Source organism: Erpetoichthys calabaricus, chromosome 11 (genome assembly GCF_900747795.2).
Source record: "Erpetoichthys calabaricus chromosome 11, fErpCal1.3, whole genome shotgun sequence".
Taxonomy (NCBI): Eukaryota; Metazoa; Chordata; class Cladistia; order Polypteriformes; family Polypteridae; genus Erpetoichthys; species Erpetoichthys calabaricus.
Genome location: NC_041404.2, coordinates 14434193 through 14460629, shown reverse-complemented (window position 1 = coordinate 14460629; position 26437 = coordinate 14434193). Strand labels below are relative to the sequence as shown.

General features: G+C 38.9%; 1 protein-coding gene across 1 annotated transcript; it reads right to left on the bottom strand.

Annotated features, from left to right (window-relative positions):
- Positions 1-1289: 1289 nt before the first annotated feature.
- LOC114660124 (matrix metalloproteinase-21-like) lies at positions 1290-25056 on the bottom strand. The gene is made up of 7 exons (XM_051933750.1): positions 24824-25056; positions 20146-20815; positions 17523-17662; positions 12931-13072; positions 7747-8004; positions 4782-4954; positions 1290-1906 (listed from the first exon to the last, which is right to left on the bottom strand). Exons 1-7 carry the CDS (start codon positions 24998-25000, stop codon positions 1598-1600), a joined length of 1869 nt encoding a protein of 622 aa, XP_051789710.1. The 5' UTR covers positions 25001-25056; the 3' UTR covers positions 1290-1597.
- Between the last annotated feature and the right edge of the window lie 1381 nt (positions 25057-26437).

Here is a 26437-nt window from a genome sequence, read left to right as displayed (position 1 = left end):
AATTTTATATTGGCTAAAATGATAAAAGACATTTTTGGAGGGATTTTGACTTCTTTAAAAATTGAATTTCAGCTTATGGGAGAAGAAGGATCCCAATCTAATTCCAACTTGACTGCAATGGTGAGAGGCTTTTTGGCTGCTTGATGAAGATGTTACAGATACCTACGATAAATTCATTTAACTTTGCTCAGAAACCAATCAGGTGCATCTCATGAGTGAAGGTCACGTTTTACTCTGAAAGTCTACTGTAATGAAATCTCCTTAGTTGTGAATAAAAAACCTAAATGGAGATCTAATCCAGGCATTTAAATGGATATCCCTCTGTTGTTTTTAATTTAAATCGTAAATCTCCTCCTTGAGAGCACCTAGTGAAGACTAAGAGGAAATGCAGTGTGAATAGAATCCAAGAAACACCATTTCAAGAGAAAGTTTTCAGTTATTTGAAACAAATGATACAGTTGAGAATTTGGAATGTGGAGCCTAGAAAATGTAAAAAATATCTGAATGATATAGTAAGTCATCAACCGAGAATGACAGACTAATTTTCATTTATAAAATGTATTGGATTCTTAATTTTTAGATATTTGTATTTTAAAGAGATGTTTGTACTCTGTCATACAAAAAATGCAGTTAACTATTAAAATCTATGTATTGAAGAATTGAAAATCCTTACAAAGGTATAAATATATTAGTGTATGTGGTAAACATCTAGTAGTGATCAGATATTGCCTAGGAAGATGCCAGGGTGGGTTTAGTGGAGTAAAATTATGACAGATATTTTTTGAGTTTGACGATCAAATTGCTAACACAATGGTGATGAGGACTAATTAATCACATTGACAAAAAACAAAAAAGACAAAAATGAATTTAATTAAATGTGCATACATAGTACATTTAAATAATGACCATGTATAAAAGATACATTTTAAATGTTTTATAGAAAGTTACACCATTGTCATATTTACAGTTCTTCTAGAAATATATAATTCCATGTTGTCAATATTATTGAAAACTAAAATATATTCTTTTATTCTTTCTTCAAATTTCTGAACTAATTCATCCCTTACAGGGTTGGAGAGACCAGAGTTCAGTTCTGGCACAAGGCAGGAATCAACCCTGGCTGGGACGCCGGTCCATCGTAGAGCACACTTACACACAAATAGACTGTCCCATAGCTGAAAAGTGCTGTGTCACCAATTAAATAAACAGCATATCTATTGGCTGCATTAGTCCGTAGCATTATCTTATGACTAAATAAAAAGAAAAAGCAAAAATAAAAATGTGAAAAATAAAGGGAGAGCTGTTATCATTTACTAAAATTAACTAGATTTTAGTAAATTTGTCTTGACTAAAATGAATACAGACAGTCTGACTTAAACTGTGACTAAAGTAAAACATATTTTGGTCTAAAAACTAAAATGAAGACTGCAGTTTTCAAATAGCTTAAGAAAACTGGTAGATGAGGAAATAAATCTGCTCAAATGAGCAGTGGTCTAGGTCTAGACCAACAAAGAAAACTAAAAGTATACCCTCAGGACACTAATGACATTCCCTCTCACTTTTCTTATTGTGTTTTTTCCACCCCAAACGTTCTGCCTTAGCTGCTTTTCAAAAATAAGACAGAAAGATGTACATCACAAATATCAAACCAATTATTTGAGAGTCTTTTGCTGCTCAGCAAGCCATTGTATGGATAGGAAGGATTACGAGATCGGTCTGAATCATCCACCACCTTCCAGTAAAACTTATCTTTTATAAAATAGATGGAATTAGTTGTATAGGAAAAGTAAATAACATCCAGACTCTTGACTGGGTGGTCACCAGGTGTTGTTGCTGGGAAGACGTCAGTCATGGCTTTGGGGTATCCATAAACCTTCTGATTTGTGTCCACATTAAATGCAGTAACCTGAAAAAAATAAAACCATCGAGTAACAATAGTGGCATCTACAATAAGCAATAAGATGCTGCAGATGTTCTATCAGACGGTTGTGGTGAGCGCCCTCTTCTATGCGGTGGTGTGCTGGGGAGGCAGCATTAAGAAGAAAGACGCCTCACGCCTGGACAAACTGGTGAGGAAGGCAGACTCTATTGTTGGCATGGAGCTGGACAGTTTGACATCTGTGGCAGAGCGACGGGCGCTGCAGCAGGCTCCTATCAATTATGGAAAATCCACTGCATCCACTAAACAGTGTCATCTCCAGACAGAGGAGCAGCTTCTGCGACAGACTGCTGTCACTGTCCTGCTCCACTGATAGACCGAGAAGATCGTTCCTCCCCCAAACTATGCGACTCTTCAATTCCACCCCAATGGGTAAACGTTAACATTATACAAAGTTATTGTCTGTTTTTACCTGCATTATTATCAATCTTTAATTTAATATTGTTTTTTGTATCAGTATGCTGCTGCTGGAGTATGTGAATTTCCCTTGGGATTAATAAAGTATCTATCTATCTATCTATCTATCTATCTATCTATCTATCTATCTATCTATCTATCTATCTATCTATCTATCTATCTATCTATCTATCTATCTATCTATCTATCTATCTATCTATCTATCTATCTATCTATCTATCTATCTATCTATCTATCTATCTATCTATCTATCTATCTATCTACAACTTCAGTCTTAAACTGCGTATTCTTAATAACAGGAAGAGCTGATGGTGGTCCCCAGAGGCTGTTTCGAGTGGAATTTACAATTCAAGTGATATGGCTCATTAACCTTACAAACTTAATTATCTTTTTGTCTGCCAACATGCAATATTTTTTTCTGTGATCACAAAAGGTGATCTTTGAAACATTCATAGGACATACTTTATTACTGTTTAGTTTTGTAATCTGTGCATTTATTCCTGGCTTGAAGTTGAACACAATCCTAAATTTGAAAAAGCGGGTGTGAATAAACATGCTCACGGAAGATGAATTACTGACAAGTCAGTCCTTATCTTGATCTTACATTATTCCATTAATAATGAAACTATTCCAGATTACTTTACAAAAAATATGGTTAAGGCAGATTTAAGTAGTAGTATGTTAAGTGTGAGGAACTGAGTATGCAGTGTTGTGGAGTTCAGTCCAGCTCCTTGTTTGCTTGGCTTAACTTCTTGGCCTGTCCTAATGTTCTTATCCAGCTATGCTTCCAAAGGGAACTTCTCACAAAAGATGCTTTGTATCCCATCTCATTTTTGTCAGTTTTAATTGCAACGGCTGCACTCCAAAGTTGCCTGTATAACAGTGGTTCTCAAACTGTGGGGTGGGCCCCCCTAGGGGGGCGTAAAAATGTGAAAAAAAGAAAACAAGAATCGAAAATATGAAAAATACATCTATTGAAACCATAGCAAATTAACTTAAACTATATTCTGATACTAGAAAAAATAAATACAGAGTTAGATAAATGTCGATAAAAGTTAAGTAGGTATAATAAAATATGAATCTATGATATATCATTAATTAAAAAAGAACAAATTGGTATTAGTGGGCTCCTTTCAAAAAAATGTTAGGGGGGCGCAATTAAAACTGTTATGAAAACTCGGGTTGCAAATACTTAAAGGTTGAGAAATGCTGCTGTATAATCGGAAAATGTGAACTCCATAACTTGGGATGTATATGTGCTGCTTTCATCCATGTTTTGCTTTTTGTGTGATTGAATACAACACAATGTGTTTAAATCGAATGCCTGTGTAGAGTTTACGCATTATCCCTGTATCCATTTAAATTTTCCTTCCATATGCCAAAGACTAGTACTGCTGTTGATTGGTGACTTTAAATTGGCCTGGTCTAAGTAAGTGTAAGCAAATGTGTACTATAAGTATGCACTGTGATAGACTGTATTTATATATATATTGTGCTTCTGAAATAACTGATAACCTTAGGATTTATTGTATTGTCAATGCCATTTTGTGTTTTGAGGTCCTGAGGAATGAGGAAGTCAGGTTGTCGCATTTTCATTATCGCTCAACATAGTTAGAATAGAGAGAATACATTCAGTGTGCAGGCGACTTGCTGAGATTCAAAAAACGAGTCTAAATTAACTTTTAACCTTTTGGTTTCAAATTTAACTTCTTCATCATGAGGCAATGTTACTTAAAAAATATACTACTTCCATTTTCAGTATAAATGAATCATGGTGACATCACATGTGCTTGCATTACTGGAATGAGTTTTGTAACTGGATAATACATTTCTGATAAATGTTGCTCTTGCTTACCAAGAATTAACTCAAGGGCAGTCTTACTATTTTTTCCTAATAGTCCATTCATCATTTCTCCTATCCCTTTTTTAAATTACTTAACTTGTTTCACAGTTCCAGGGTTAGCACTGTAGGCCAATCAGTTTCTGGCCACAATCATAGGCACACACAACTACTCTTAGTTCTACAGGACTAATACAAGGATGTAGGAGAAGAACTCATGTTGACACAGAAATAGCATGCAGTACAACACTAACACTGACCAGGCTTGAAATTTTAACTCTCTTTCCTAGACCATTGAGCAATAACCATTTCATCACTGTGTCGAGACAATATTTAGTCAAATGCAATATACTGAAGCAATATCACCCTGATCTTTAAAAAATATTCACTTTAATGTTAAAGGTTGTAGGCTATGTAACAGTACAGAATTTCTAATTCGCCTACACAAACCTGAGTCCATGGTTCTTAATCCTCACTCTTTTTGAAGAATACACACAAATCATAATGCCACAATCATTGTGAAGAAAATGGGACACTATGAATATGCCTGGCCCAAGAACAGCAGAAAAGTGATGAAAAACTCACATCAGATCCTCGGAAAAAGTAGATATTGCGATCTCTCTTGTCAAAGAATGCAGCATCTATTGGAGTGGGTATTCCTGGAAAGCCATCCACAATCAGCTTGGGGTACTGATTTCCTTGTGTGTCTTCAGTAAATGCCATATCATTGTCAGGGTCATAGCGCCAGTACTGTGTACCTGAAAGACACAAATAAATATTTCATTCATTAAATTACAAACAAAACAGCGAATAGCAGGTGCCTCTTTTGGTTTTGGTTTAGTTCAGCACTAATTAAATGACCAGAGTGAAAATGAGGTTTTGGAACTCATTGAAAGGACTACATTTTTGTAACCACTATTTTATTCAAGATACATTCAGTGGCAAAAAAGTATTTGCTTCCAAAATCAGCATGCAGAACAGTCCACATGTGACTAAGAATAATTCTAAAAGCAGCACAAAGTACCAGTTTATTAGGGGAGGAATTGAGCTACATTTTGATAACACATAAGACATCAATGCTTGGTGATGCACATGACTATGCCTAGTGGTATGGAGTCACATAGGTATGTTAGAGTCAGGTCCAGACACATGGCTGGTTGAAGAAAGTGTGCTGGCATCGCACTGGCATTCACAAGAAATGTCTGCCATGAGTTGTCAGGTATTATCATAGTGGAACATGGTCCCTGCTGACAAGATCTTCTGGGCATATTGTTACAAAGCCAAAGTAGTTCTAACAGATAGCATAATAATAATAATAATAATAATAATAATAATAATAATAATAATAATAATAATAATAATAATAATAATAATAATAATACATTTTATTTATATAGCATGTAGGAAAGTTGTCCACATTGTACTGTTGAATTCTGTGGTAATCATTCACAAGGGAGAAGAGGGGCTCATTGCTTGACAACACCCATTGCCAAGCTTTAACATTTCTATGACGTTCAACACTGACACCAGCACAGAAGAAGGTGAATTTGCCAGATACAGTAATGGACACCATGAATGGCATCTCTCTTTTACAAGTCATTTGACCAGTTGACTGAAACATTGCCCTCCAAGCATTGCAATGCCATAAAAGGTTGATAACGTTGACATGGGTGCTGTAATGGCTTGAAGTAGGATGTTCCAATCCTATTGTATTGTCTTTCAACAAGGCCTCCCACATTCTTTTGGCTCTGTGGCTAAAGATCTGTGCTGGTTTCTGGAAGGTTGCCAGATGTGATTTTACTTAGTTGGGCCCTAGAGCAAGACCCTTAGCCTGAAAATTGCTCCAGGGGTGCTGTGCAATGGCTGGCCCTGTGCTCTGACTCCGAAAGGTCATGTGAAAAGGTAATTTCCCCTCAGGGATTAACAAAGTATATCAATTCTTTATTTTTGCCTTATACAAATTCTTATATAAGAATTTTGTTAGTTTTCGCGTGTCCCTTGGGGTCAGAGCACTGGGTAAGCCATTGCACAGCACCGCTGGAGCAATTGCAAGTTAAGAGCCTTGCTCAAGGGCTCAGCAGAGTAGGATCCCCTTTGGCAGTAACAGGGATTCAAATCAGCAAACTTCTGGATACCAGCACGGATCCTTAGCCTCAGAGCCACCTGAGATGGTGGGAGCAGATGGGAGAACCTTCATTATTGACCTGTCCCATCTGAATGGCCACCTGTATGCTGTGATAGTGATTATAAAGTATCCCTTTGTGAATGACTGTGGGTGTATAAATTGGATTGCCCTGAGATGAGCTGATACCCCGTCCAATATTGGTTTCGCCAAATGATGCTGGAATAGGCTCTACACCACCACCACGAACTGTATAAGCATGTTAGAAAATGGATAGATGGATGGTATTAGTTCAGCTTTTCATTTGACTGAACACATATTATTAACATTCTTGGCATGCTTCTCAGGCAGTTTAAATATTCTGAGGTCACCATCATGAGACCCCATCCAGTTATTATCTTTTTATAGTGAGCCCAGCTTTGCAGCCCTCTATTAGTGCTTCTGTTTTTGACTGATATTAATCCAAATATTTTCTGCTTTGTTCAGTTCAGGATTCTTGGGATTAAAGGCTATGACTGGCAGCGTTGGGTATAAGTCTGGAACCAATTTACACTCGCTCACACATCCAATTTAGAATCACAAAAAAACAAATATTTCTGAGGTGCGGGTGGATAACTGATATACTGGGTCAAGAACTAGCCAGGATTCAAGCCCAAACCTGTGAAGCTGTGAGACAGCATAACTAACCACTATGCCACAGCCCCGCAACCTGCATAATAGTCGTGAAATCCACAATTTTGTATACCTTGTCATGTTGATTTGTCATGCTGAATTTCAAGCAGATTGAACCATTTCTTCAAGTTGCTTTTGTATCACTGGGTGCATATAATACCCAGACTATTAGAAAGAAAGATGAAAAATGGAATATGTAAAGTATACAGTTCAAATGCACATACAGTGCTAAGTGAATGGAGAACATTGGATATGGAGGGTTGAGGGATTCATAAACAACCATGGTGTAACTCCTTGACAATGTGAATCAGGGGTTCATTTACACAGTTTAAATGGTAGGTGGGCATTTGGAAAGTAATTATTTACATAGGCTGCACAAAACAAGGCAATTGCCCTTACTAACCCATTAAAACAAATCTTTTGTTTGGAGTGACAGCCAGGAAAATCAAGCTTGTTGGACTGTGCAACATGAACAGCATCAAAAAATTAAAAAGGATGAGGTGAGGTGGGCTGGACAGAGGAGGCACTGCAAGTCAAGCCTGGCACTTATTTAATATAAGCCAATTGGCCCCAGTGTCATCTAGAATTTGTGTTTGCTTGAGTGTACTCTGCGAAGAACAGGGCCATTTCTGCCAGAATGTGCTCTGGGATGGATGGATGGATGCTTTGTGACACTGGATATGAAATTTTGATGACACTTAATAGGAGAACACATTTTAAAAGTATAAAACCAAAATGCACACATGCTTGTTTTACCTTTGAAAAAATACTGGGCATCTTTATTCCAAGTCCAAACGTGAACGAATGCATCAATATCGGCACTGGGAATTCCCTTCCAGCCACTGGTGATGGGGATGGGATCTCCATAGCGGGTCCTGTTATTTTTATTCTCATACATCCAGTACCAGCTGGATCTGAAGAAGTAGGTGTTGAAACGGTAAACTATGTCACCAGTTGAAGTCTTGTCTCTTTTGATCCAGTCAAAGACAGTGCTGAAAGGGCCTTCACAGACACCTGCATGAAAGTACAAAGAACAAATCAGGAGAAAGTCTAACTAAAAATACAAGAAATGGTAGAGCTGGATAACAGAGCTGTACAGAATTAAAATCAATTATCCAGAGAGAAATATTTCCACCTTGGCCTGCTGTCTGCGGAGTTTAAATGACTTCTGTGTGCAGATTCCTGAAGGCAGTGCATCAATCAGTACAGCAGAAATTATAAAACTGCAATTAAATTCACTAGGAGCCAAGGGGAACAATACAACTCATGACATGACTCAAAAACTGTTCTATATAGGCTGTCAGCACTAAAATAAAGATTTAATGAAGTACTGTAGACACTCTACATTACCACCCATAATGGAGAGTAAAATCTTGCATATAGTAGGTTAATAATGTCTGAGCCATAAGTTTATTTAAAAAAAATTAATATTTAGGGAGCAGTTGGATAAGTCAGTTTTTGTATGGTCACATCTATAAACCTGTTAGGTGTCATTCACGTACATCAGAGTGTCATCTTCTGGGCTTGTCAGAGGTAAGCACTACCACTCTGGGACACGAGGGGTTGTGATTGTTGACTGTCGTGTCTCTTTTTCCACCCTCAGCTTTGAGAAGGAGCCCAATGAGAGTAACTGACTTCAACCCTTTTGGGTCTATGGACTATAAGAGGAGGGCACTCCCAGAAGCAGGCATCTAATTTGGGTACGGAGTTCTATCTTGAAGCCTGACCGCTCTTCAGAGCCTTATCACAAAAACTACAGCTTTGTTGCTTTTTGTGCCATTGTGTACCTATTATTATTTTGGTAACCGGGGTGACCCGGTTGACATTCCAGCATTTCATTTGGACTTGTGCGTTCCTCTCAGTCGACGACAAAGATCAGAGAAGTTTTGTTAAATGCTTCTCTGGGTTGGGCATTTTCTGGTAGGGGGTTGAAGGCTCTGCATCGATTTGTTTGTAAATGATTACATGAGAGTGCTTTGCTATAACCTGCACTCCACTGAGAGTGATGCTGCTGTTTTGAAATTCTATCTGTGACATTAAAAGTAGAATTTAACGAGCCTCTGAAAGCAGAATAAGTTGTGGAAGCATCCACACCCCTTCCCCTTCCAGGAAGATAGCCCAGGGGAATACAGGTAGCAGAGATTAAAGGACAATCTGGCAAGAGATGGAGTGGGGACTGAGTTATGCCTAAACAGGAGTGGAATGAACTAGGGGAGTCCCTGAATTACAACATCCCATTGATTCAGGAGGTACATCAATACCTTAGCCTTACAGAGGCTCAGTGTCTGTGCTCTATACATGCAGATAACCATTTTGTGTGTCTCTAGCATTTCCTCCAAGGGCCATTTCTGGATTACGTTGGATCAGAGACAAATCAACATACTGAAACAGTGAGCCACCTAGTAGCCTAAGCAAACAAGACAAACTGCTTATTAATCTGTTTGTATGATTTTATTAGCACTCATTTTACTCTGCTTATAGTTTTGGCACAATAAAAAATCTTGTTTAACAAAATTTCTAATTTGAAGATAGTAAAAGAAATGTGTAGCTGGGAGGTTGAATTTTGAACGTAATTGTTCAAAAGATGTAAATATGTTGTCTATATAAAGATCTCTGAGCATTTTAATCCCAAATCTTTTCCAGGTATTAAAAACTGGATATACTTGTGAAGGTTGAAAGAGGGGGCGGCACGGTGGCGCGGTGGGTAGCGCTGCTGCCTCGCAGTTGGGAGATCTGGGGACCTGGGTTCGCTTCCCGGGTCCTCCCTGCGTGGAGTTTGCATGTTCTCCCCGTGTCTGCGTGGGTTTCCTCCGGGCGCTCCGGTTTCCTCCCACAGTCCAAAGACATGCAGGTTAGGTGGATTGGCGATTCTAAATTGGCCCTAGTGTGTGCTTGGTGTGTGGGTGTGTTTGTGTGTGTCCTGCGGTGGGTTGGCACCCGGCCCAGGATTGGTTCCCTGCCTTGTGCCCTGTGTTGGCTGGGATTGGCTCCAGCGGACCCCCGTGACCCTGTGTTCGGATTCAGCGGGTTGGAAAATGGATGGATGGAGGTTGAAAGAGGTGGTTCTCTTGCAGAGGTGCCACTGATAAAAGATTTTCCATCTTAAAATGCTTTCTAATTTGGTTCCATATTCTGAGTGAGTAAAGCACAATTGGGTTATTAGTATATTTGCGATAACTTTCATTTATTGGAGAGCAGAGCAGGGAATATAAAGAAGTACTACAGGATTTTACTTCTATTGCGGACCAAGCCTGTGTATGTTCATTTATTTGTGTCCAGGTTTTTATGGCTTGTATGTTTGCTGCCCAGTAATAAAACTGAAAATTAGGTAAAGCCATGCCACCTTCTGCCCGAGGTCTTTGTAGGGTTGCTCTTCGGATACGTGAGTGTTTTGAGTTCCAAATGAATGAGGTTATTATTGAATCTAACTGTTTAAAAAACGATTTATTGATATATATTGTAATATTATAATATTACATCTTGCCTGAAGAAGGGGCCTGAGTTGCCTCGAAAGCTTGCATATTGTAATCTTTCTAGTTAGCCAATAAAAGGTGTCATTTTGCTTGGCTTTTCTCTACATTCATAATGGCTAACACGGTACAACACCCTAGTACTATTGATATATATTGGAATGTTTTGAAATAAAAAGAGAAGTTTAGGAAGGATATTCATCTTAACAATGTTAATTCTTCCGGCTAGAGTGAGATGAAGGGTTGACCATCTATGCAAGTCTTGCTTAATTTTTTCCATACAGACGCCAAAATTTTGTTGATAAAGAGCTTTATGTTTACTTGTGATATTTACCCCTAGGTATTTAAACTGATCTGCTATGGTAAAAGGTAGGGTGTCTAATCTAATATTATATGCTTGTGTATTCACTGGAAAGAGTATACTTTTATTCAGATTAATTCTAAGACCAGATATCTTTTGAAATTCTGTTAGTGCTGTTAAAACAGCGGGGACAGTGTTTTCTGGGTCTGATATATATAAGACCATATCATCTGCATATAGAGAAATTTTCTGTTCCAGTCCTTCTCTGACAATCCCCTTTATCTGATAAGAATTTCGGCAGTGAACCGCCAGTGGTTCAATAGCGATTGCAAACAACAGTGGCGACAAGGGACATCCTTGTCTGGTACCACGTTCTAGTTTAAAGTAGTCTGAGCAAATGTTATTAATACAAACTGAAGCTTCTGGATTGGTATACAGTAGTTTGATCCAAGCACAAATATTCGGGCCAAATCCAAATTTCTCCAATGCAGTGAAAAGGTAATTCCATTCAATCATATCAAATGCTTTTTCTGCGTCTAATGATAGTAATATCTCTGGGGTGTTTGATTTTGCTGGTGAATATATAACATTAAACAAGCGTCGGAGATTTGAAGATAGGTGTCGGCCTTTAATAAATCCAGTTTGATCTTGTGATATTACCGAGGGCAGCACTTTCTCCATCCTTCTAGCTAGGATTTTTGAGAGTATCTTAACATCATTATTCAGGAGTGAAATTGGTCTGTATGATGCACATTGTAACAAGTCCTTATTTTGTTTAGGAAAGACGGTTATTAATGCTTGTCGAAATGTTTGAGGTAGTATTTGGTTGTCTCTAGCTTCTGTAAATGTTGCCAATAAGAGGGGAGCTAGCTGAGTGGAGAATTTCTTATAAAATTCTACGGGGTAACCATCAGGGCCTGATGATTTCCCGCTTTGTAGTGACTTTAAAATTCACTTTAAAATCTTAAATTAATCTGCGTATAAATAAAAAGTGTAACTATCTGTCTTATCTATTCTGGTACTCAATCTAAATGAGTGGGGTTATAAATGTGAAAGAAAGGGGGAAGAATTGAAATACAGTACCAGTCAACCCTGACAGTGGCAGTAAGAGTAAGAGTAAACATGCACAGTGCTATAGATAGGATTTGGGGCATTCATAATAAAGAGCTGGAAAGGAAAAATAGGGTCATCCTAGAACCCTGCCACAAGAAAAACACCACTTTAACCCTGAGGCCTCTCCTTACCTAACTAATATTTATTTAATGACCTGACAAAAAGTAGCAGGCAAATAAAAGTCTGCCAGAGTTTACAGACATTTTGGACAGTGCTTTGTAAAGCCAATTTGTTTTTTTTTCTGATCATAAATAAACAGGACATTGTTTTCACATTAGTTTTGATGAGTGGTTCAGTGTCAAGATTCCAGCTGCACAAGATAAGATGCCATGCTGGAAGTGCTGTGCAAGTTATCACAATAGATAATTCAGTAAGCAGAAATGGGTGCTGCTCTGAATAGTGCTGTTAGAGAGTTACAAACTGTTATCATTCCAAAACTATGTGATAAATAAGCCAAATGTTTATTCTAGTAAGGTTTAAACAAGGGGAATTCCCAAAAAATATGCCATACTTTTAATACTTTTCTTTTACCAGTGAACACTGCCACAAAAATTTCACGGCTAGGGGAATAAGGTCTCTGTTAACTATTTATAGCATAGTATGGTGTTCTCAATACATTTATATCCAGATACATTAATCCATTCATGAACCAGCTTAATCCAGTCCAGGGTTGTAGTAGCCAGATCCTAAGCCGGCAGCAGGGAAGGAACCAAGCCTCAATGTAGAGCCAGTCCATCACAGGGAACTCTCAATCATGCACACTTCTACTCATACCATCTCAGTTTAGAGTTCAAGACATCCCAACCTGAATGTCTACATGCAGTGTGAGGAACACTGGAGTACCAAAAGAAAAATCCATTGCAGCCATGTGGAGAATATACAGACTCATCACAGACAGTGGCTGGGTTTGTGGGATTTGAACAACCGCACCATTGAGCTTCCCCAGGTACTTTTTGGATGCACTTATCCTTTCACAGTGAAATGAGCTTTCAAGGTCAAATCCTCATAAAGATACCACAGTTCAGCACAGTTTAGCAGCATACCTGGAGCACTTACCATACAGGGCCTGGATGTCCTTCCTGTCTTGTCTGTTCAGTTCTGCATTATTGTTTTGTGGAATGTAATTGGGCTGCATTATAGACTCAGTGCGGTAGTTGTGCGGCAAGCCCAAAGCATGTCCGATTTCATGCACTGCCACCTACCAGGAAAGAAGAAAATAATAACTTGACACAATGCTGGTCACTGCTTTTTGTAAAATATCTCAACAGCTCTGAACAGAGAGCATTACTTATCCTCACTATTAGAATCTTTTGGTTAGTCCTTGATCTGAAATGACATTCTGAAGCAGACATTAATTTTTTACCCCAAAATTGTGAGCCAGTATTTCCATTGTCAAAAACCTACATTAAATTTTGCCTTTTTAACCAGCCATCTCAATATATACAGCTCCATAATTTCTGGTGAGATATCTAAGTGCGTAGTCTTTTCGGAGCTCATTTCGGTAAGCATTTTAATACAGTGTTTAGCTAATATGTTAATATAATAAATTTTGTGGTTAAACAGAACTTGGAGCTCTTTACGTGCCTTTTATCATGTAGAGACATACATTTTCATATGGACAGCATGGTGATATTCTAATCCACTTAATCCAGACCAGGGGTGCAGGCTTTGGGATTGGAGCATGGAGATGTAGTAGGTAGCGTTCCTGTTTCATAGTTCTTTGTTCAGCTCCCAAAATGGGCTTTCTCCAGGTCTGTAAGGAACTTTTCCAGTTTCCTCCTTCATCCCAGAAATGTGATGTTAGGTGATTTTTAATTGGAAATTAATGAGTGTGGTAGGGTACGTGTCTTAGAACACTAAAACATTAGAACAATCTAGATGGGAACAGACCATTCGGCCCAACAAAGCTCACCAGTCCTATCCACATAATTCTTCTAAGAAAACATCAACCATTCCTTGTATTTTTAGTTAGACTTTCTGCTCATTTCATCTTTGTGCTTTCATACAGGTGTCTGTGAAGGCCCTTTCAGCATTGTCTTTGACTGGATCAAAAAAGACAAGACTTTAACTGATGAGATAGTTTACAGTTTCAACACATACTTCTTGAGATCCAGCTGGTATTGGATGTATGTGATACATGGATGTAATATTAAACACTTAACTCAAGTGTCCTCTTAATCTTCTTATGCTTAGACTGAAAATGCTCAGCTCTTTTAATTGTTCCTCATAATTCATCCTCTGTAGCCCTGGAATCAGCCTAGTCGCTTTTCTCTTGTAATGGACTAGCACCCTATTCTGAGAAGGATTCTACCATGTGCACTGTGGATCTTTGCAACTTAGAGCTTAAAAATACAGTTAAGAATATGGATGGATGGATGGATGGTTTAAGGGCCCAGGCATACTTCATACAGATTAACACTGACTGTGTGGAATAAAACTAAATTCCTTCCAATGAAAGCTTTTGCACATCATGTGCTGTTGCTTTCAGTTGACACAATATCTCCAGTGCTGGCAAGTAGAGATATAAATCAACACATGTAATGGGGTCAGTGGGTTTGGAAAATGAATTCAATGGAGTTAAGTTTTCCATACAATGATTATTTAATTGATTTAGTCTTACTAAAACATGGAAATAACCAGACTTAACAATTTTGAAATTTGTTCAGTTCAATTTATTGTGATGGTGTACATTCCCACTAATGCACGCCAGTGCTTTATAATCATTTGAATAGTGAAGTACCCCCACTTTTAATTCCAATGTTTTTACATTAGGGAATAACTAATAATAATCTAAACCTTATTAAGTCATTGTATTGCTTTTTATTAAAACAAACAAAAAAGCCTTCAAACAGAAGCTATATATGAAAAATAAGTACACCCTTGGTAGTTCCTTATAATTAAGAAGCTAAAAAAAGTCAAGTGCACTTGATTATTTGATGATCAGAAAATGCCACCAGCTCAGTATAATAAGAGAACCTTTAACAGGTCTGTCTGGACCTTTCAGATTTATGGTAATGCAATTTAAAAAAGATACCTGTAATGTTCTCAGAAAAGCAACTCTGGAATGGGATATAACGCCATCATTTTGCCTTGAGAAGGTTACTTATAAATGAAGAGACAGTTCAAGACAGTTGCCTATTATATCTGAAGTGGATATTTCAAACAATTCACCCAGAGACAATATAGCCAGGTATTTCAAAATATTGCACAGAACCCAAAACTCTACTTTCAGGAATGTGTAGGCCTCTGTCAAAATGGCAAATATTAATGTTAATAAACCTTTTATTAGACATAAACTAATTAAGTATCATTTTCAGTGGCATCATAGTGTAGTGTAGTGTAATGCATCTTAGGTTTGAATACAGTGCCTGGATGTTACCTGTATTTAGCTTTTACATTCTCCCTTAGTCTACATGGATTTTCTTTCAGATACTCTGGTTTTCTGCCCACATGCCCAAAGGTGTGGTGATTATGTTAAAAGGCAACTCTGAATTGGTCCAGTCTGTTTGTGTCTGTGGACCCTACAATAGGCTAGTGTCCTATCCAGGGCTGGTTCTTCCTGTTCCCTAAGTGTTGCTGGAATGACCTCTGGCCCAAAACTGCTTTATATGATTTTAAGGATATAATGTTATGTAAAGGATTTCTCTAAAAATAAAAATAACATGGCAGCATGTTATCCACCTTTGGCTTTAAATGGTACATTAAAGTAAGTGTTTTATTGGGTAATTCTATATGTAGGTAGGTTGTGAGCATGTGCTGATAGTGTGTTGTTGCAAACACCACATGACCCGAGTGTATGATAAAAATTAATGTGCACTCTGAATATGTTTTCAATTAATTACAGGTCCTACCTGTGTACTCTACATACAGTACAGGTGTATATTAAACAGCCTTAGACATTGTGTATGTCAGTGGTGGGAGGACTGTTATTAGACCATTGGGTGTATGGCTGTGCATTATGGTAGGGTCACAAAAATTCTACTTTCATGCACCAGTTGAAAATGTCTCATGGTAAGTGTCAGTACCCTATTCTCATAATTTAGTTTAGCTTCTCCAATGTCTTTAGACAATAAGAGGAAATCTCAACTGTAAAAAACTGACCTATTATATACAGTATGTGGGGAACAGCCCGGACACAGACAGGTAGACATGTTGATTTCACCACACACACGTTTATTGTACATATTTACAGTAGTTGAAGTGCACAAACCCAGTGCCACAGCACCAATCACCCCTCAAGTCCTTGGCCACAACACAATGCCTTCTCACAGTCTCTGGTCCGCCTCCACTCCTCTCCACCAAGCTTCGTTCACTTCCACCCAACTCTTGCCACTGACTGGAGGGAGGCGGCCCCTTTTATCCACGCCGGATGGACTCCAGGAGCATCTCAATGAGCTTCTGTGGCCACACCCCTGTGTGGCGGAAGCTCTGGCGGTGTATCCGGAAGTCCTCCGGGTGTCCCCAATCCTCTTCAACCCAGCACTTCCGGAAGTGCTGAGATCCAGGGCTCCCAAGGCATTGGGACGCCCCCTGGTGGTGACCATGGGCCACTACAGGGTAGAGCTTCCAAGCTCTGTACCCGTGGCCCCCAAAGCAACCAGGGCGGATGCCCCCTCGTGTTCTGGAGGAAGCACAAGCCCTCCTCCGGTCCTCCTGGGCATCCCTGCCGGGCATGAACCCCAGCCAGGTACCACAAGTATGAAAAAGCATACTAGCTGCATATTGAAGGCCTTCTAGCCCACAGGACAGTGTAGACCATGCCTCTCACTCTAGTTTTTAAAAGCTGCTGTTTCTTTGCATTAAAGTCTGATTTTAGGCACATATGTATAGATTTAGGACTGGATAAAAGTAAGCAAACCACTTAACCTGACTGCGAAGAATCCAAGTCTCTTCATAGTGGAGTAGAATGGCGGTTAGTGCTACTGTCTCATAGTGCAGCGTTTCTCAACCTTTAAGCATTTGTGACCCGAGTTTTCATAACAGTTTTAATCGCGCCCCCCTAACATTTTTTTGAAACCCTAATAAAATTTATTCCTATATTTTTTTGCTGCCGATACACTTTAAAATTTCCCTACGAATAGACAAATTATGGCACATATGGCAACATTCGCTCCCCCTAGTGGGGTGCGCCCCACAGATTGAGAACCGCTGTCATAGTGTTATGTTTGGATCATGATCTGCTCACTATTTGTGTGGAATCTGCATTTTCTCTCTTCATTTAAGTGATCATAAAGACTTGCAGGTTAAGTTGAATGATATCTATAAAATGGGTCTGTGAATTTGGGTGTGTTGCATCTTGTCAAGTTTCTGGTTCTTGCCTTGCTGCTGGTAGGCATCTATTCTCTGTCTGACACTATACAGGATTGAAGTAGCTTAAGAAATAGATCTTTTTAATGTGCATTTTACTGAAACGTGGAAGTCAAAATAATAGAAATTAAAGAAAATGAATGGATATATTTCTACAGTATACTTTTCATAAAACTCTGCTGTAGAACAAAGGCAGATACTGTGGTTGACTTTGTTTGTTTCCACAAGAATAAGAGAGTTCCCCTACCTGAGCTTGACCTTTTAAGCAGCAGAATGGTGGAAAGAGATTAAGCAAAAATAAACAAACAAGCAAGGCAGTTCAGAAAATCCTCCACTCTCACCTTTAACAGGCTGATGCCCTGGTCACTGTTTGTCCCAACAAAATGATCATCATCATCAAAATGGATGTCACCTAGGTACCAAGCATGAGCAAATTCCAGTCCAGATCCATCAAAGAGCTGGGAACAACCCAAGTGTCTTCCTGTGAGACAGAAAACATCTGTGAGTACCATTTATAGGTATGTAGCATATATCAACCTGAAGACAAGATATCAGACATTAAACTGACTTAATGATGTTTTTAATGTGATATCTTGGTCTCTCTAAAAGAATCTGCTGTCAAATGAAGATTCCCTCTTGGAACAATAATCTTGAATTGAATTGGATCTGTCCTGCCTATTTCATCATGGAGAACACAAGTCTTTGCTCATTTCATGTAAGGGATTAGAAGAAAAATAGTAAAAAGCTTGCATTTAAAGGAGTATTTTAAAGTAAATTAGCTATCTGTTTGAAGTTTGTATATTTTCAGGCATGCACATCTCCTCCAACATCCAAAATACAGAGATATATGTAGATAATGTGGTACTTTAGTCACTGGTCCTCTATGAGTTAGTGAGGATATGAAAATGATTGTGTTCTGTGATGGATTGCTGTCCCATCCACGGCTAATTTCTGCATTGTCTCTACTGTAGCCAGAATGAATATATACAACAGAAAAAGTGGTTGTAAAGGAAGGTGATTTCATTGCATTTCATATTCTTTAGATTGTTAAAAATTATAGACATGTTGTATATGATTATAACTGTTTAAACTGTACGTTAACTTGAGACCTCTGTAAAAGCAGCTTGTCTAACCACATTGAAGTGGAAGTGTTAGTATAGACAGAAGGAATCAGAACTTTATAGTCAGCCATTTCAATGGTTAAATGGGTATCTTCTGGACCTTCCACATGAGTAAAGAAGTAAGACGAAGACTGGTGTCATATGCTGCAGAAATGTAACCTTAAGAGATTAAATGCCACATACATTTTGGTGGGACAGCTAGTGTCATCTATGACAGCTCCTGAAATAACCAGTTTGTATCACTGATTTGCCAAAAACATTTACCTTTTAATTTGCATTTGCTTTTGGGCAACTTAAGAATATTTAAGAATGTTCAAGACTATAATTACTGAATAAAATTATACCACAGACTTCCCTTGGTTGTATGTAATATTTGCTCTATCCTTCCTCCTGAGGTATAAGTGAATGACGAGAAGACATCCTCTAATAGGAGAAGTGAAGAAGCACAATAGCAGTCAGTTCTAGATGCAGAATGGATTCATTAATCCCATGTGCAAATGTATTGCATCTGTGGGCCGTGTCTCCTTCCAGGCCAAGTGAGTGAAAGGATAAGAAAACAAGAGTTGGGGTGGTGAACATATCTGTGGGTCTACATAACAATGTTAGCATATGGCCATCCCGAAACCCTTCCACAAAAAAATGGAGGTCCTAAAATAAATGGATGGATTTTATCCAATAGGACTTAAAAATTATTAATAGCTTGCTGTGGGCTCCTATAATTCTTGATTTTTATCACATTCATCAAAGTACAGAGAACTGCTGTTGTGGTAGAATATAATCCCATCATGACGCTCCCAATGACTGTTCTGTTTTCTATATGACTACAGTAGAAGAGGACAGGTCATCACTGAATCTAATACCTTTGAGCAGGGCACTACTACACTTGTAGAGACAAGGGTAACTTTAGGGCTGGGACAGTGGTTGAGAAAGTGTGGAACATTTGAAGCACATTTTGCCCAATCTACTGAGGTATGCAAGATAATTTCTTAAGTACAAGAAATACGCATGTGATTGTTACTCCACATTTATCTCTTGAATTGGCAGATTGTGTGCCTCAGTGGTGGCTGGCAAAACTATAAAGCTGGTCTTCATCCAAAACATCCATTCATAAATTGCACACCCACTGTGTCAAATGTGAGTCTGCACTATTATATAGACAAGTATCTTGACAAGATTACATCTTGCCTGAAGAAGGGGCCTGAGTTGCCTCGAAAGCTTGCATATTGTAATCTTTTTAGTTAGCCAATAAAAGGTGTCATTTTGCTTGACTTCTCACTACATAGACAAGTATTGATATTAACTAGCTTAGCAAATTTAGGAAGACGACTACCACCAATGGAGGAGAGGAGAGTGGATGGGGATTGCCCAGAGTAAATGTAGGGGCAGACTCCTTTTGGGATAGCTCCTGTGAGATTGCTGAGAGGATGCATTGCTACAGAACATTTACTGTAGAATCTTTAATTAGGCCTCATCAGCATTCCTATTAGGCATAACACTAAAGAAGAACTACTCACCTATAGAATTAATGCAAGTAACAATAAAAAGGAACAAATAAAATATTTCAGAAGCCAGAACAATCACACATATTACAAAAGGAACACAACAGGCTGAAGAAACATCTAGGAGTGCTCATAAACATAAAGTTACTGACACCTTGCCTCTTGTTTGCTAGTAAATGTAATTGTTTCCACTGGAGAAAATCCAAGACACTCCTATTATCCTCTAATTATAATAATAGATAACCTGACAACAAGCAGCAGGGTTCTGGGTCCTCTCTATCGTCAATTCCCAGCCCATGCGTGACTGCCTTATGTGAAACCCACTTCTGGCTTCTTTGACTTACCAGTGCCAAATCCAAGTTTGATGTCAATGTCAGAATAGGGGGATGTATTGTCTTCCTCAAACTGCAGTGGTATAACTTCACTCCAAATGCGGAAGGCAGTGCTAAGAATGCTCCTCTGTTGACTGATGCTCAACTGTAAGCTGTATCCCTCACTCAAGAGACGCCATTTCAGCTTTGGCTTGCTGAAGCCTAGGTTGCCGTTACTGCTAGAGCCCAACACATCCAGATTGCCCCTTTTTTTCCTGGTGTGCTCCACCATCCTGTCAAGAAATCTTTTGGGACGTTTAAGTCCACCTGAATCAGCTTCTGGGGAGGCAGTGGTCTCATTTTTAGGGTCTTCAGTGCCATTCACTATGCTGTTGGAGTCAACTTTCAGATCGGGAACACCACAGCGGGGTTTGTTCATGGCCTCCTTGGTGGCTTCATCTAGAATTCCAGTAATGGGAATACCATTGGCTTGCTGAAAGCTCTTTAAGGAGTTAATATACTCTGGGCTGAGTGAAGGGTCCTCATCCATATCCTTCCCAAACCTAGACTGGGACTGCCCTTCAGAAATCAGTGCAGACACATCTTTAGGGGCTGGGTCTGAGTATTCAGCAACAGTGGATGTAGCAGAAGCCATCTCTGTCCAATTAACAGGATTTATGTAGCCATATTTTTTTAGGAAGTCCTGTGTAGAAAGAAAGAAAACCACTACTAGTATATCCAGCAGATAATGCAGCTGACAGAAAAAGGTAAAGCAGAGTTAAAGTTTGACATGTGTGAATTACCTCTTTATCGCTTGGAATTTGATGCTCCTAGCAAACACCTGATATTGCTCTTGATGTATGGAGTCTCTGGAGGCGAGCCAGGTTTGTACACTGTGTTAGATTTTGTGCAAGCAGACTGATTGTCACTGCCAGAGTGCTAGTGTTGGGTTTTCACTTTTAACCGACATTTATGTTTTCGCTGATGCGTTTATCCAAGGCGGCTTACAAAATCTGAGATGCAATTGGTTACATTTCTTTTGCTTTTCCAATTGGAGCATGGGCAAGCTAAGTGACTTGCTTATGGTCACACAGTGTCAGTAGCAACTTTAACCACTTCATCATACTGCCTATTTACACAATGCTTGCCTTTTATGTTTATTTATGATATGGAATTTCCGGGAAAGTCAACCATATTATATTTTGAGAACCACGTCAATCAGGGACAAATAATTGTATTTTTTCTACATCAGTGACAGCACAATTAAGAAAATAACCCAAGTAATTTGAGAATTTGTTGTTAATATTTATTTTGGAATAGACGTTCTGCAATATCAGGCCCAACAAATAATGGAATAGAAGATGAGCAGCGCAATGTTCATCACCCTTACCTGGTAACTCTAGGGATCTGTCATCAATACCCATCAATGTCCCTGTCTCTGTGGAGTAGGGATGTTCTCCTTTTGCCCATAAGGGATCCCCCAACATCTCAAAGTCATTCATATCTGGCTAATTGGCATCTATACATATACGTCTGTGTGTGCTTGCCCTATGCTGAGGCTGGCATGCTGCACAAGCTCTTCTTGAACCTGCAGTGAAAAAAGCAGGACTTCTTCACTAAGAAAACTGGATATTCTCTAGTTTAAGTGATTCTGGCCCTAGCATAAAAATAGTCAAGGCACAATATAGGCCAATTCACGGAGCTGTACATTTACAGTATCTGTGTTGTTTTTGATTTCTATTTCTATATACAGTAGCATATGGCCTGAAACTGTAAATAAAATTAATTTAAAAAACTGCTCAACACTTGTGTTCAGATTTTAAACATCCATCCATTTTGCATCCATTAAATAACCAGTTTAGTCAATTTCAGAACAGATATTTTTTTGTGTTTTGAACAACTGGATGGGAAGCTATTTCATACTGTGACACACACACACACATCCACACACGCCTGTGTTATGCTCTGTGGTTTGTGTGCTATGGAAGACAACACTCTGTAAATAAACTGTGTGATGTGTGACAATTGGTGTCCTGCCTGTCTGTGTCGGGTTTGGCTTCACAATATATATATATATGTACACACACACATATTTTGTGCTTTATATGTAGATTTCATCTGCCACGTATCTGTTCAAGCCTGTATGCTATCCAAGTTCTTCTGTAACAAATTAACCAATTCTACATTATCTACCCTTGCACAAAGTTAAGTATCATCTGCAGACTTAACCAGCTTATTGATTATATTCTTTTCCAAATCATTTATGTACTGTATATTAAAAAGAGCGGCAGGCCCAGCACTAATTCCTGAGGTGCAACATTGTCAACCTAATTCTGAAAAGTTTCCCTCAACATAAACCTAGCTTAATAGTATCTAATTTCTACTAATAATACAATTAGGTGAGGTCAGGTTGTGAAGCAATGCACTGGTACACTGTGTTGCCACACCCCCCACACGACAAAACAGCTGGGGATCCCAGTTGGCAACCCCCCAGGGAGATATGTGGTCCAGTCCCACCCTCTGGAAATGACCATCAATCTGTTGCAGCCAGATGGGTGTCCCCTTGGCCTGCAAGCCAGATCACCCACAGGGAATCATGACACATGGCCGTAGTGCCGTAACTGATGCTCCTTCACAATGCAGGTAATATGCCTCATTTGGGACTCCATGAGCAACCGCTCATTCGACACAAAATCAAACCAGCTGTACCCAAGGATTCTCCAAAGAAACACAGCACCGAAGGAGTCCAGTGTTCATCTCAGGTCACTGGATAGCGTCCATGTCTCGTAACCATATAGCAAGACAGGAAGCACCAGGACTCTAAAGAGTTGGACCTTCGTTCTTTTGCAGGGATATCGGGAGCGCCACACACCCCTTTCCAATGACCTCATGATACCCCATGCTGTCCCCATCGGTCTTACTGACTTTATAGGAAGAGTCACTGCTGAGGTAAGCAAACCTCTCAATGAGGTTGCAAGCTCAGACTTTCAGATTCCTTGCTCAGTCTCTCGAGAGCTCCGATCAGGGACTCCACTGACTCAACGAAGATCACAGTAAAGTTGAGATCAGTGAATCTTTCTTCCCCAACAGATGCTCCGCAGCTGCTGGACCCCACAACCTTGCCCAACACCCAGTCCATGCAAGCATTGAACAGAGAAGGTGCAAGAACACACCCCTGACAAACCCCAGAATTGTTTCCAGTTGAATGCAATGAGGGAGTCAAGTAATCCTTATGTTCATTTAAACTGTTTAATTAAAAACAAGCACTTTTTTAAAACAAAGAAAAAATCAAATATTCTGGAAAAACACAAACAGTGAGCGTGTATGGTTATGATATTAAGGAGAGGCATCCCATACATGACATAGAGAACTAGGACTACAACATACAGTATGTGTGGCATCAGGCTTCACTGATCCATGGTTGATATTTTTAATCAGTTTCTCATTTTTAATTTACATTTCTTTTAATGTTTTAAAATTTACAAATATGCTTCTACAGTATAATTAATTTTCTTCTTCAGCCGAACTGTTTACACCGCTCTCTATTCTGTTTCACTTTTCAGGTTACTTTTCTCCTTTATATTTAAGAACTTTACATTGCACACATACTCATTTTAATATTGCCATTTATAATATTTCCATCTCATATTGATTATAAAATTATACCTCAGTCACTCACTTGTAAAAGAGGGTGCTGAATGAAAAATTGAAAGAACTGAGTTGTGCAGCCTTCTGCTTGTCTGTTGGCCTTTCGATTATTACTACAGAACGGTCTTCTTTTCTGTCTGCCTGCCCTGTTTAACTGCCAATGTTTGAACCTGCAGTCTTAGTACAGGAAGCCAGAGACTGTCTTGGCGGCAATGAGAAAAAGGCAGATGCCACCAGTGGACAAGACTCTATGCAGTCCGTGTATGAACAGCTGCTACCTAAAGGCTGATAAATTGTTTTATTTCCATTGTGTGTGCAATTTCTAGTTATTGTACTACAGTCAGATCTCATGAACACTGAAAAGCACCATGGCGCCAAACATTTAATTCTGAAACTACAAAGCTATGTTTATCAGCCTCCAAAGAGAATTAGAGGCTGGCACAAAGTGGAGCTAGTTAACCTTGTTTCATTTTATGAAGTCATTGTTTCCATTACAGCATCCCAGAGAGCTATGCCAGCAGCATCAGGCAAAAGGCAGGAACTGACTCTTGAGACATCCACAGCATGACGATATGGAAAGCACATGTAAATGTTTCATAGTCTAGGCTGGGAGTTGAACCCAACTCACTAGTGCTGTGAGGAAGAAGCACTAACTAGTCACCACACCATTGTGTTTTTCTAAAATTGTCAATAATTTTGCATAGTTAGTAGAGTGTGCAAAAGAAATCTGTCAATCAATGTGTTCTATGTGTAAAAGCAAGTCCTCTATTTCTGCAAACTTTCCAAATGTAGCAGAACTGCAAGACCACACTGGTGCCCCTTATTTGAGATTACTAACGAGAAAGTGGTTAAAAGGATTTTAAAATGTTTGGACTACCATGAATGAATACAGTATACTTTGTAACATGCATTGACTATGAATATGTATTTTATTCATAGAACAGAAGAATTAATTCATGCATTTTTTGCAATGAAAAAACATATGTGACTCTCTTGCAGATTTCTTGTGATCCCACTTCTTTTATATTGACCAAATTAAGGTGTCCTTGAGTTTGCAACTTACCTCTGCAGATTGGGGCTCCAGGATTACCTTCGCTTGTCGTGCTGGCAGATCCTGGATGTCGGAGTGATTTCGCTGATGAAAAATCTTTTCTGCAACTGCACACCATGCTGCCAGGTAGAGGAGCAGGGCAGTAAGGGCCCCTGATGCACCACACCTGTCACAGGTGAACCAGTTCATGGCAGCTGATCCTTTGGTCAAAGAAAGTGCACTCACCCTAGCAAATGTGAATGAAAGCCTACCGACTACTGTAAATGAGTTTCTGTTAACGACAATAAGTTTAATACTCTTCAGGGACACTTCTTCTCCTCCTTCTTTTCTTTATTGACGTCTTGCGAGTACACCCACCTGTACAGGTTCTGGCTATTATTATAATAAGATTAAAGAAGCACGTGAAACCAAAGTTCCTCTATTCAATGGCAGTGCTGGAAGATTGTAATGCATCCATCATTAAGTTATAGCATAGCCATTTGCTTTGATCTTTTATTATTAGGCCAGGCAGATAAGCTGCAGTAAACATGTGTGAGTGGCACACTAGTTAGTACTGGGTTCCTGCAGCTCCAGGGCATGTGTTCAATTGCTGTCCAAAGTCAAGAGAAAATGTATTATCCCATAATACTAAATATATTTGGCCATTTAAACTGCATATAGAAAACAACAGACAAAAGGGAATAATCATTTACTTACAGGCCTGAGAGAACCCCTCACTTATAATACATGCAATATGCATGAACATTTCATATAATCTGGTTGATATTTTACAGTAAGAGGCTGAATATGGGGGGGGGGGGGGGGGGGGGGGGTGAGACACCATATCTCACAAATTGTTATTCTGCATTGCAGGATACTAACTCTTGAGAACAGAATAAATAGGAAGATTATAAGTAGGATAGTTCAAGATTTGATTGAGCTTTTTATGATATGACTTTTGCAATGCATATACATAAAATAAAACATGCAATACTGAAGTCATTCAAATTGCATAAGAATACCTGTTGAAATTACTTCACTTCAGTTAAATTCAATCAATAAATCTCCAGTGACAATCAATATGGATTCCCAGATATTTATAGAGGTGCTTTGCTGACCAGTTTAGCGGAGAAGAGGGGACTACCGTCTCTTTCTTACTTAAAACTCTGAGCACCTCTTTCCTATTTCATAAAGTATTTTTAAAGACCCAACCAGTGCTGTACCATTGGTATATTTAAAAAAGGTGAGAGTCCAAGATGACGCTGATTATGGAAGGAGCACAATCATGTAGGATTCCTGTGATAATAGTTTTAAAAGATGGTAAAACTGAATTGTCAAGGTCAGTCCTGCAGAGCATCAGTAGCTGCATGTTTTTTGTTTCCTGCAGTCTAAATTTTATCTGGTGTTTCCATTTTCATTTTTCATTTCATTGTTATCTGGTGTTTTCATTTTCCCACATCACTTCATTCTTTCATTGTAGATTTTTCCTTTCTGGGGATATAATCCAAATGATTTTTGGCCTGGAGCAGGTGAGAGTTTACCAAAAATGATGACTCTCAGAAATGAACGAACAACTTTAGGACATACGTATATAATATTCCTGCCACTTTTTCTTGGGAAGAATAATCTGGATCAAAAGCTGCTGGT